General features: G+C 42.9%; 1 protein-coding gene across 1 annotated transcript in view; it reads right to left on the bottom strand.

Annotated features, from left to right (window-relative positions):
- PIEZO2 (piezo type mechanosensitive ion channel component 2) overlaps positions 1 to 11,693 on the bottom strand; it is a 285,292-nt gene extending 273,599 nt beyond the window's left edge. Inside the window, exon 1 of the mRNA XM_066546251.1 lies at positions 11,630 to 11,693. Within this exon, the coding sequence (XP_066402348.1) occupies positions 11,630 to 11,693 (64 nt within the window). The remainder of the gene's footprint in view (positions 1 to 11,629) is intronic.
- Between the last annotated feature and the right edge of the window lie 814 nt (positions 11,694 to 12,507).

The following is a 12,507-nucleotide window of genomic DNA, read 5'->3' as shown; positions in this document are numbered from 1 at the left end:
TATGCCCTACAGATAGAAGCTGTAATTAATCTATTTTAATACCAAGAATGGAAATCTGCACTTTCATGAGATTTGAGGTACCAGTGAGTTTACACAGACTGAAGAAACAACTCCTCCCAGGAGGACTTCCAAGATCTGCTGCTACACATTTTAGGATCAAAACTCAAAGGCCACAACTAGAACATCTTGAAGAACATACTTTCATGTGAGGAGAGAGTGTTTAGGATTTACTGCAAAGAATTAATGCTTAGGTTCTTAAATGAAAAATGAGGAAGAAAAATTCTAACAAGTTCTGCCTGGGTAGCAATGCTGACTGTTCAGATATAATATCCAAACACCAATTTAGTTTTACTTGTGAACCTTTGATCACAGTTTGAAAGTTCAGGGTTGTGTTTTGGGGTGGCTTTTTGTTTGGTTTTTCTCTTTTAAGGAACAATAAAAATGGTAAATGTCTACTTTCTGTTACACTCAAACCAGGTCAAAAAGTTCCCAACCCAGTGTCCCTTGGGACATTCAACATAAGCCCCTGGGCTGTATCAAGTGCAGCATAGCCAAGGGAAGGGATATCATTAAAGGGATTTCTTCAGCTATCATTAAAACACATGCAATTTTGGCCCCTCTCAGGAAACTTGAAAAAATCCAGGGGAGGATTTTCCCAAATCCCAAAGACAGTGGAGGCTGAGGGACCCAGGCTCATTCAGCTCCAAGACAAGGCAATTTTGTGGCCACTTCACAGCAGCCTCCTGACCTAAGGGGAGGTTATAGAAAAGACAGTGCCAGGCTGTTTATAAAGTTGTCTCCTGAGATACAATGGCTAAAATGGAAGTTGGAGGGATATAAGAGACGAAGGAAAACAAATGAAATTAAATCCTAATGATTGTGAGATTAACTAAGTAGAGCAATAGACTGTAGACCACTCTTCTCAGATTTTCACCAAACAGGAAAAAGCCCTGAGCAATCACAGTTAAATTCAGCATTGCATTGAGCTGGAGATTAGAGAGGAGATCTCCTGAGGTGCCTCCCAGCCTGGGATGCTGTGAGGAGGGAAACAGAAAGACTGACAAATGCCCCTCCCATAATCACCCCAGAAACCTGGGGCAGGGGTTGGTAGGGGTGTGGCCAACCTCAACTGCTTCAAAGGAAGGCATAAGAAACCCAAACCAAACATTTGGGGAATTTCTCACCCTGCAGAAGAACATTATTCTTTCTCCACAAAACAGAGGCTTAATCTGGTGACTTGGCTTGCTCATTCTTTATGCTGTTGTCTTTTTTTTAAACAACTACTATATTCTCATTTCTGAGTATTTTGAGGACAACTAACACGCATTAATTATGCAGGCAGGATACTCTGGTAATGGGACATCTTTGTTCCTTCCAGTTTGCAGTATTGTGTAGCACTGGAACAATCTAACTGCTATTCCATTCCAAGAGCAACAGGAAAGAGCAAACTCCACAGGGGGAAGAAGCAAACAGAACTCCCCCAAATACAGTAACAGTAAATACAGGCAGGAAATAACCTGATACTCTTGTTCTGCAATTCTAGCAACTCCAACCAACAGCTTCATCCTCTGGGGCACACTAATGACCACTTGGACCTTCTGCCATTTCCTTACTGCTGCCAGTATGGCTCACCCAGCAGCCAAGTTGTAGGAAACAAGATTTTTGGTACTGCCTCTTTTCTCTGTTTTAATGTGAACTTCTCCAAAGGGAGGGGTAATAATTAATAACTTAAATTATTAGGTCAGCCCTGATTTCTACCCTCCAAACAGCACAGTGGGATTGTCTTGTACCCCTCAGTCTATCTGCATGCTATGATAAAAATGTAGGCATCAGGAGAGGCTTATTGAGGCTCCCAAATTTGATAGTGGCTTATTTCACATGAAGTTATTGTATCTCTAAACAATTTATTCCTAAAATCACTGTAGTATGATAAACTGCAAGGATCTTTTTTTAAACACACATAAAATGAGTATGCTTACTTATGCTTTCAGCAAATTAGCAAGAAAAATATTTGTCAAGATCTTCAAGCAACTGTGAAGCTTTACATGCAGATGGCAATGAAAAGCCACAAGAAACAGGCCATGTTTATGTACATCAACAGCATCATAGTGGAGTTCAGTCACTCAGTTCAATAAAAACAAATGGCTAACAAGTAAAACTCTACACATGACAACAAAGTCTATATACAGGTTAATAAGAATAAGCATAGTGAAAACCATGAACTATAGAGATTCCAGTTGAAACATATTTTCACAAATAGACAGTGTTGCACTGTTGTATTGGGGGGTGTTGCCCAATTACACTCTGAAATGACAGAAGAAAGTCATAAACTTGATTATCTTTACCAGATGCTTTAAGAACATAGCAACGAAACTTTGTTTAAAGCAAATTTTTTAAAAGCTGGTTATTGATTTCCTTTCAATTTTGAGAAAATAAGCTATGGAAGTGGTGGGTTTTGCTTACTTAGCACTATACTGCAAATACATATGCCCCATATTTAGCTAACAAACAAGATGATTTGGGTCATACTTCACAGATCTTTATTCTCCAAATTACAGTTATTTGACATGTTAAATAACATGTCAAAGACATAACATGACAAGAAAGAAGGAGGAAGAGGACGAAGGAGAAGAATCAAGATGACTACACAGCTTTTCTAGCTGATGATACAGTTATCACAACAGAATTTCTTTGGCCAACAACACTACAAACTGAAAAAAACAATTTCATTATTTAGCATTCAAAAAAAGCACAAGTATTTCTCTATGACTTTCTATAGAGAAATAGACAATTACTGCCCTCAAAGAAAATGTTGATGGTGTCAGCGACTCATGCAAAACCAAAGAAAATAATTACAATTCTGTGCTTGCAACTGGAAAAGCCCTTCAAAACACATGCACCAGAAAGTCTGGTCTCTGACAAAGTTTTGAAGGGTTAAAACAAGTAGTTTTTAACTTGTTGTTTTGTAGAAGTGTATTTAAGTATGTAACTGTGTCAAAAGAACACAGTGTTAAGGAATGTAATAGGGCAGGGTTTTTTAATTCTAAGCATGGAGTGAAGGAGCAACAAATTGAAACATGCTTTTGAATACTGTTTTGACAGTATTTGACAATATTGTCACAGATGACAACACGATCTAATGTTGTAAAAGTTTTCTACATACATCAGGATTTGTGGAGACAAGTTTCCCCCACTTTCCTTTGGCTCATGAAAATCTATTCTCAGTGACCAGGAAACTGCGATTCTGAAAGGTGTAGTAAAAAGCCACAAATATAACTAGGAAAAAAAAGCACAACAAAAACAGATGGAGCCTCTGTGCAATCATTTTGCATGTTCCAGACATTTCCCAATATATGAGAATGTAATAAAATGAAATTCAGAGTGTCACTGTACTTGTTTGCTAGATTTCCTTGACAAGTAAATCAACACCATCAGAGATGCCTAATGCTGTAATCATCATCACCTTTCACAGCTGGAGATTTATTAACTTGGATAAAGGCCTACTATCAAACTGCAAAAGGGGGGGGTTACACTGGCTACCCAGTATGTTTCACTGATAATTCCTTTCCGAGTCTTTGCAACCCACATTGCATTTAAAAAAGCTAAACTAAAAATAATGTATACATGCAACCTGAAATACATGACGGCTAGCAAAAGGAGTTTAGTGTTCCTCAAATTTACTAGAAGCTAATTTCTTTAATAGCACATCTTTAAAAAGGAAAAAAATCAACATACCGTTTATTGAGTGGCATTAGCACAACTAGGAAAAAGACAGCACTTGTTCTTGTTTAGCATCTCTAACCACACAGTGTTTGGCGTGCTGCAGCACAACAGGAGTCCAGAACACACCACCTGAACCGTTCAGGAAATCTTTTCCAGTCATCTATGCAACTTTGGATCAAGGGACAGAACTGATCCCCACTTGAATACCCCTTGGTACTTCAGTTTTAACATTTGGTTCTGTCAAGCTATATTAACTAATTAGTGGCTTGGAAACAGTAGACAGAGTCTGCAATGTCTGGAGTCCCAGGCTTTAGAATATTTTGCCCAAAAGGGAGTGATTAGTGTATCACTCGCAAACAGTGTCACTTTAAGTTTTACTTTTATAAAACACCTTCCAAACTAAAGACTGCCTGAATGAATTCAGAGAAGAGCTACACTGTGCTGTCTATACAAGCTGTAAAGGTATCCTGTCCTGAAACTCCTTTTTTATGGAGAAGGCAGAATTACATAATCCTCATCCCTTTCTCTTCAGAACTGGACAATTGATAGGAAACTCAGAGTTGTTAATTTCTACAGTTAATCTTAATGGTTGATTTTATGCTTGTGAATGTTATTTTAAAGTGTTAGAGTAAACAGAACACTACACTGTTGTTGATTTAAGTGATTACATACTTTCTCCCATCCAAAGGATTATTTACTAAGGCAACAAACTCAAAATTAATTTTAAAGTACTTCTTTTTATTCATGGTGGAATCCACCCATGGAATTCGTTGCCCCAGGATATTATCAAAGCTAACACTGCAGCTCAGAATTAATGATATAAAGGAAAGTAAAATACATAATAGCAACCTTAATGTGACATTCAGGTTTTACAACTGCCTACTCAACATAGAAAATAGACAGGTAAGACCCTCAGGAAAAGAGAAATGCATTAATACAACCACATCCTGAACATAATGCATCAAAGGATATACTTCTAACAAACACATCAAAACAGCTGACAAAATAACTCCCAATATACCAGTTTCTCTCATTCTCTAAAAGAATGAGAAGGCTCCCTCACTCATTCTGAAAACTTCTTATCTACACACTACCAGCTTCTGACCTGCTTAAGAGACCTGTCAAAATGACAGAATGAAGATCTGTGGTCACCACTAAAGTAACGCTACAGAAAATTTTTACCCTAAAAAACAAATCTAGACTGATTTAGTTACAAATATTGATCAATCCACTGCAGGACAGGGAAAAAAAATTGTACAGCCTCTTACTAGCAAATCATACTTAGAGTATCTTTAGAACTACCTGAAGATATTGGAAAGGCTAAAACAATCTGCTGACTACACAGACTTTTTCACTAATTAGAACTTGCTAATTTCATTCTTCACAATGGAAGCTAAACAGTCTGTTTTTCAGAGTGCTACAGTCTAACACATGAAAGTAGTTACTGTTGTTCCTCAAACCAAACATTATCCTCAAAAAAAGACACCACAGCTTCACAATGATTATCATTTCAAGGTGAAAAAACTGTAGAGAAGAAAATGTGAAGTGTAAACACTCAGCTTTACACACTTGCAGGAAAGATTTTACTGTTCTGAAGGAGGACATAATTTGGTGTCCCTTTCAGATACAATCCTTTGCATGATACTTCCTTGCAAGAGTTCTTTTAGCAACACCAGCCACTCTGAAGTTGTTCGGCTTGTGCTAGCATTTACAACTCTGCTACTTGAACAAAAATATTGTTGAAGATGTAACATGAAATTATTTTTGTGCTTAAGAGGTTAAAACTGTTGAACTCCGTCCCCCTGCCTATTGTATATCAGTTGCTGTTTCCTGCAGTTTTGGACTTTAGCAAATACCTGAAATGAAAAAGCACCATAGCTACATACATACAGGTGCAATAATTGTATCATTCTCTTCCCTGATCTGCATCAGAAACATCCACCAAAAAATGAGTTATCACCAAATGCACACAGGTTCGTCATTTCCTGTTTTGATTTGACTGCTCTGATTAAAAAGAAAAAAAAAAAAAGGAACCAAAAACCAAAATACAGCTCAGTGTTGAATCTGCAATTTAGAAGACTGGGAATTTCATGCATGACATGATTTCCATGAACTCCAGCACAACAAATAAAGGATTCAGGTCCTTTCCAGTTTTGACAGTCAACAGGCAAACTGTCCACTTTCTTCAAGTAACTCTAACCAGGCAGCTGTCTCCCACTGATTTCCATTTCCATGTTCAACACTATCTCTGGAACAAGCTACCCACCAGGTCAGCCCTAACCCTTGCACACTTATAGGTTCTGATTTTTGTTCATCTTCGTAATTAAGTGGATTCAAATCACTTAACAGAATGGCTAGGATAAGTAAGTGGACAAGGTAAGAACCTATGGAGACAACTTTTATTCCTATTTTATGGTGGAATTCATCTTTAAGTGGTTTTTCAGCCTGAGTGCTAGGGAAGAAGCAAAGACAGCCAATCCGAGATGGCTGTTACATCAGAGAGAGGGAGCACTGCACTTGCAGCAGACTGCTGCTTCCCCACTCTCCCAAAAATTCTTTCCTCTGGATTTTAATTGACCCTAGGTGGAAGCCACAGAGATTGCAACGTCATTTTGTGCACAAGAACATCTAACCCTGTGCCTACAAGCCTGGAAAATGTTGCTCTTGCAAGGCTGTGGATATTTTGCTCCCGCTTGACACCTTTCACCTGCTCTCATTGAACGAGGCAAAACTTCCTGTAATCAAAGAAGCCAGGTAAAATAAATTAAATCATTTGCATGACAAAGGAAAGCTGCCATTTTAGCTGGTTTAGAATCTCTTGTGCAAACTGACATCCAAGTTAACTTTTTTTTTCAGCATGCTACCCACTAATGGTTTCTAGACTTTCTGTTGCTGTGACTAATACTTTTATGAGTGTTCTGGGACAACGCAGAGTTTTAGAATGTAATGGGAAATCTATGTGAATTTTTATCATGCTGGTCCCTAGCATTCTCTTGGTTCATCATAATAAATATTCCCCGATGTCACCATTATGACAAAAAAACCCCACCAGTCTGATTTTTGCCTTCTTTTCAGTAATTGACCAGTTTTAAAACATAATAAGCATGACTTTCCCCATCTACAGAAAGTTTATTTCAATTTTAAAAATATATCAAAGCTTTTTGATATGTATATTTACACTGTCACATGCAATGCCTCTACACAAACTGCCCTCTAGTCTGAACAGTCTTGCATCACAACTTGCTATGTCATCACCATGACATCACCTGCAGAGGGAGGCAGATAAAAATCATTCAGTCACCTGAAAACTGCAACAAAATATTGTACTCTATGATCGTTTCTTGAACAGCCACCTCCAGTGAAATCAACGAAAAGCACAAAATAAATAATAATCCAAGCACAGCATGGTTCACTGCCTCCACAGGCTTGCCCCAGTATTACAGGTGCCCAATTTATTCTCTCTATAGCAGACGCGAGTAGCAGTAATTCAGAGCAGCAAAACATACAGGGAGGTATCGGATTCTGAAATACACTTTAAACATGCAATTTAAGAAGCATTTTAATACCTGGTAATGTAGTAATTCAGGTATTTCCCCCTCAAAATTCTCATCAATATTTGTTAAGTTGGGGATAAATATCACCCAAGCATCATGGAATCTACCTTTTCCTTCCAAGGCAGAACACAGACCTCACTCCCACTGAGGCACTTCCAGCAGGTGAATATATGTACTTTTGAAAATACTGTAATGATTTAAGAAATGTTCTCTGCAACATATTGTTCATATCTTGAAGAGATGCTAATTCTGATTCATTCAGTATCATTTTCATGAGTACTGGTTGCTGAAAGGAGAAATAAAAGAAATAAAATGAAGAAAAATAATTCCTGTTATTTACCAGGAGTTTAAGCATTTGGCTCAAAGACAGTTGTGAATATTTCCAAATAATATCTGAACTCTGTCATCAAAAAAACTCTGAAGTATTTTATTTTTATTTGCCATTGCTTTCAAAACACTGATACCTGCACTCAACCCCTCAGAAAACTCTAAACTTTCTAGAAGCTTCTACAACTCTGAGTTCATCTGGGTCAAAATTCAAGAGTTCAGAAAGCAAGTGTAACTTTTCTGGGAAGCACTTGGCCCAGGAAACTACCTCACTGAAGCCCATTTGCTGATAACACACAATCCAACAGCATCAGTCAAAACCCAGAGAAAGCCATCCTCTGGAAAAATGTCCTAAGCATTTTTTCCCCAGCACCCCATTTGAAAATAACCATATTTGGCTTAAGAGAAAACTAATGAATTGTGTGTGAACAAAAACAATTAGAAGCAGTATAATTAAAAACTGTTATTAAGCCAGCTTTGTGGTTCAAGTCTCTGTAAACCAAAGAAAGCAATTACCAAAAGATTGCTCTGATGCCTTACTTCAACACAAAAAATCACTTCTTGCATTTTTCAAGTACATATGAGTAACAAAAGAAGACAGATTGACACCAAGGCTCAAGCTTTAAAAGACAAAATACATAAAGCCCACTTTTCAGCACCAGTGCCAAAAGCTCCCTCTCCTTTAATTTGTTACTTGTTTTTTCAGCATTGTACTACTACAGCAGAGAAAAAATATCACATTGTAGTAATCACACTGAAAAAAAAAATCCAATAAAGTACCCAACTCTCTCAGTCTTATTACCAAACACACTACTTTATTTGCAATAAGTTTCACATTACTCTAAGTTACTATCCAAACTCTAGGATCACATTGGACTGAACATAAGATTTTTATCATGAAAATAACATGACAGGATCAACCTTGAAGTCATAAGCCCACAATAAGCTTTTCAATCTCCAAAGCCTTCTATTTTGTGTGTGTTAAGTTTCCTGTCTTTATCAGACACTCAAGACCCATCATTCTTGAGCTTTAAATGGAGGCTTACCTGCACAAGATTAGACTTCAGGGCTACAGATCTGATCTTAAAAATTCTTACAAGCAATTGTGTTTTTTTCTCAGATATGTGGTACTGATCAGTGCCTGGAAAGTATTTCATCCCAGCAAACTGATATTTTTTCATAAATGCAAACTAGCATTAGTATTTATTTTAAAAGTATGTGAACTTAAAGTATTTAAGGTATTAAGACTTAAAGCATTAACCATTTTAACAGTATTTAAAGAATCCATTTTCAGCTCAGCAGATGTGTTAGTTTTAATGATTTGCCACAGCTGCCACTGCCTTCCACATACCTGGTCAGGGCTCTCCAACCTCATTACTTTCTAGTCTTAGAAAAAAAAAAAAAATTATACCATGATAAGAAACTGTAGTAACTGAGCTTATTAAAATCATACACAATGGATTCTGAACCAAAAGAACCACTCTGCATTTCCATCCTTTTGGCAGTGCCAGACACATTCACTGCCCAGACAGGGGCAGGAGACACAAGAGCATCAATCTCTCAGTGAGTCCTTGCAGCAGCTTTTCAGCTGCGGATGTAACCTCACCGTAAGTCACACAAAAACCATCACTCTAAAAAGCCTTTTCCAGAAGCCCATGAAACACTTCCTTGATGCTTTGAAAAGGAAGAGGGCACTGGCTCAGGGATAACTCAGGTGCAGACACAAGGTAAGCGCAAGAGTGAAGACAGCTGAACTGTGATTTTCCTCCTAGTGAGGGCTCTGCTAAGAGTTTGTAAAGGGGGAAAAAATAACACCTACAGACACAGTAAACTAAGGTAAGAGAAAAGCTGTTTGTCCACTTACTAATTCCTCTCTCAAATCCAGCTGTACAAGATCACTAGGTCCAAACCCAAAAGTTCCACAGTGGGAGTTCTTTTTCATACTGAGAATGGAAAGTCCCTCTTTCAGGTTTTATCTTTTGATTAGTAAGATTTATGAGCATAAGCAATTCATGACAACATCAGTTCTCATCTGTGGAAGTATTACTGCAATGCGAAAGTACTTCTGCATTACTAAATATCGGGAATATGGACAGCAAAACCACTTTATCTGAACTTGTTTTGATACAGAAGGAGTCTGAGCATTTGACAGAATAATGCCCCTCCTATTTTAATAGCACAGCAACCTATTATATAATGAGAATAATACTAAAAAAAAAAAATTCACCTAATTCATTTCTTTGACCCACAGGTCTTTCCAGTAAATTCATCCTCATACTTCAAAGATCCTTCATAAATTTAAAGAAAGCACGGGGCCTGGCTGATTCCAAACAGGGAGTTAGCTCTATGACTAACACTGGCCTTGAAAGACCTGTCTGACATCCCCAGCCCTCGGTTTTGAGAGCACCTCACCGCCTGCCCCATGCATTACCAGCCATCTCCTCTGCACACAGCGTTCCTACACACCGGCCACCACGGCACAGACACCTGGTGCACAGGGACAGCCTTAAATCCCTTCATCTGCTGCCATGGATCAGTGGAACTGTGCCCTTCCCAGCACCAGTGCTGGCCACCCAAGCCTAGGGCTGCACCTGCGGGGAGGCCACAGGCTCTAGAAGGAGCAGAAAGCGGGTGCTGGTCTGAAAAGCTGCCTCCCTCTCATCCCTCATACAACCGAGCTAACAACACCCACCACACACACGGCCTCAGGCAAAGCGACGGGGAAAAGTGCATTTTCACTGCCAGGCCGGAGGGCTGCACACCGCGAGGCACCAGGGAGCGCCCTGGGTCCCGCATGCCTCCAGCGGGGCTGAGGATGGGACCCGCGTCCTCCTTCCCGGAGAAGTCGGAGGCAGGAGAGGGTACCTGGAACAGAGTGTCGGGCAGCTCCCGGGCAGAGTGGAGGGAGAAATGCGGAAATAGAGAGGCGCTGGCCGGGCCACCACGGGGTTAGTCAAGGGCAAAGCCCCGGGAAGGATGCGTGTTTCGGGGGCCGCTGGGCAGCGCGGTCCTACAAGGACGGCGAGGCCGCACGGAGGGTGGGAGTCGCTCCCGGCAGCCCCGGCTCGGCGCCCGCTCCGTGCGGCCGGGAAGGGGCCAGCGGCGGCCCGGGACCAGCCCGGGAGCCCCGCGGCTGCCGCGCAAGGTACGGCCGGCACCGCTCCGCCGCCCGCGGAGGATGCGCCACGTCGGGCTGACCATGGACGGGTTTCTTTCCGCGCCGTGCCATTCCTGGCCCCCTTCCCCATTTCCCGCCCCACAGCCCCCCACCGCCCCGGTGGACACCAGGCCCGGCCGAGCTGCCCTCCGCAACCGCGGCTTTCGAGGCCACCCCGTGGTCCTGCGATCTAACGGGCATCGGAACTTCTGCAGACTTTTTCCGAATTGTGCGGAGAGCACGGATTAATATTAACATATTCACCCATTGCTGGACACCACAGTTCTCCATCCAAAAATAATTAGTTTCTTGGATGGCCGCCCGCTAAGTAACGGGCTTTAATAGACTGAAATTTCTCTCTCTCAAAGTAAGGAAAATCTACCTCCTGGAAACCTCTGTAAATTTGGGAACTGCTCCTTCTGAAAGACGCTCACTCTTCCCTTTACAAAGTACCCCCGAAACCCTAACACTGCCTGCAGGGCAAACCCCGAATCCTCCTCTCTCCCACGCCTTGCCCGAGGATGCGGGACGAGGCCGGACTCGGAAAGCAGCGGCAGCTGTTCCGAGCGAAAAGCCGCGGAGTCCCGCACGCCGGTGCGGCGGCCGCGAGTACCCCACCACACGTGGGAGCCCCGCAACCCCGAGCGGACCGCAACGGCGACAAAAATTAATAACAACGGCAAACATATAAGAAATTAGGGGCGAGTTACGAAGTTTAAAGTTTCTTGGAAAAACAGTGGAACGGGGAAGATGCCACGAGGAAGGAGAGCGGAGCATCCCCCAAGCCGGCAGCGACGGCGATCCCACGGCCCCGGGACGCGCACCCTCCCGGGGACCCACGGAAGGAGGGAGGGACGGAGGGACGTACCGGCAGTCAAGCACACGGGCAGGAGCAGCCGGAAGGTGAGCCCGCACACCACCTCGCTGGCCATCGCGGCGGACGGGGGTCGCAGCCGGCCGGCCGGCCGGAGAGCCGTCCCTCTCTGCGCGCCACCGCCGCTCCTAGGGCCGCCCGTGAGCGGAGCCGCCGCGGCGGCGGAGCATCGCCCGTCCCCTCCTCGCCTCAGCCGCGCCGCCTCACGCCTCCCGCCGCATCCCGGCGGCAGCCCATGCAAGCAGCGCCGCGCCGCACCCCCGGCCCAGAGCACGCACACGCCCGCCCCTCCGGGGCTCCCCCCACCGCCCTCCCCCGCTCGCCCGACGGCGCGGGCCCAGCCGGCGGCACCCGGGAGCGCCCCGCACCGCGCCAGGGAATTGCCCGCGGTGCGCCCCGCCCCGCCCCGCTCCGCGCCTCCTCCGCCCCCGCCCCTGCCTGCGCGCCCCTCCGCCGGGACCGTCCTGCCACCGCGCCGGCTCCCCTTCTGCGCTGAAAACTTCGCCGGTTTTCCCTAACGCTTCTTTTCGTGTTGGTTTTGGAGAGGGGTGCTAACAATTTTTTCTTTCTTCACTTTTTTTTTCGTTTAAATTTTTGTTGTTAACAGGGTTTTTTCTTGATTGGGGAGCGGTTTTCTCTAATCTGTTCACTTTCCGGCCCTCCTTCTTCTCCCCCCCTTCCCCCTCCCCTTTCAGCTGCACATTTAGGTCCGCAAGAAAATTGTCGCCTGGAAAAAAAATAGATCTCCGGTGGCTGGAATGTATTTGACTTTTCTGGAAAGCTTTTTACCCTTTAAAATACGGTGCTGGTTAGAAAATGCTGTGGGTTTAAAGGGACCGCTTCAAGGCCCAGCTGGTGTGTCCATGTGCGTG

The sequence above is a fragment of the Molothrus aeneus genome, chromosome 1, assembly GCF_037042795.1.
Source record: "Molothrus aeneus isolate 106 chromosome 1, BPBGC_Maene_1.0, whole genome shotgun sequence".
NCBI classification, from domain to species: Eukaryota; Metazoa; Chordata; class Aves; order Passeriformes; family Icteridae; genus Molothrus; species Molothrus aeneus.
Note: the sequence above shows the minus strand (reverse complement) of the source record. Positions and strands in the feature narration are given on the sequence as shown.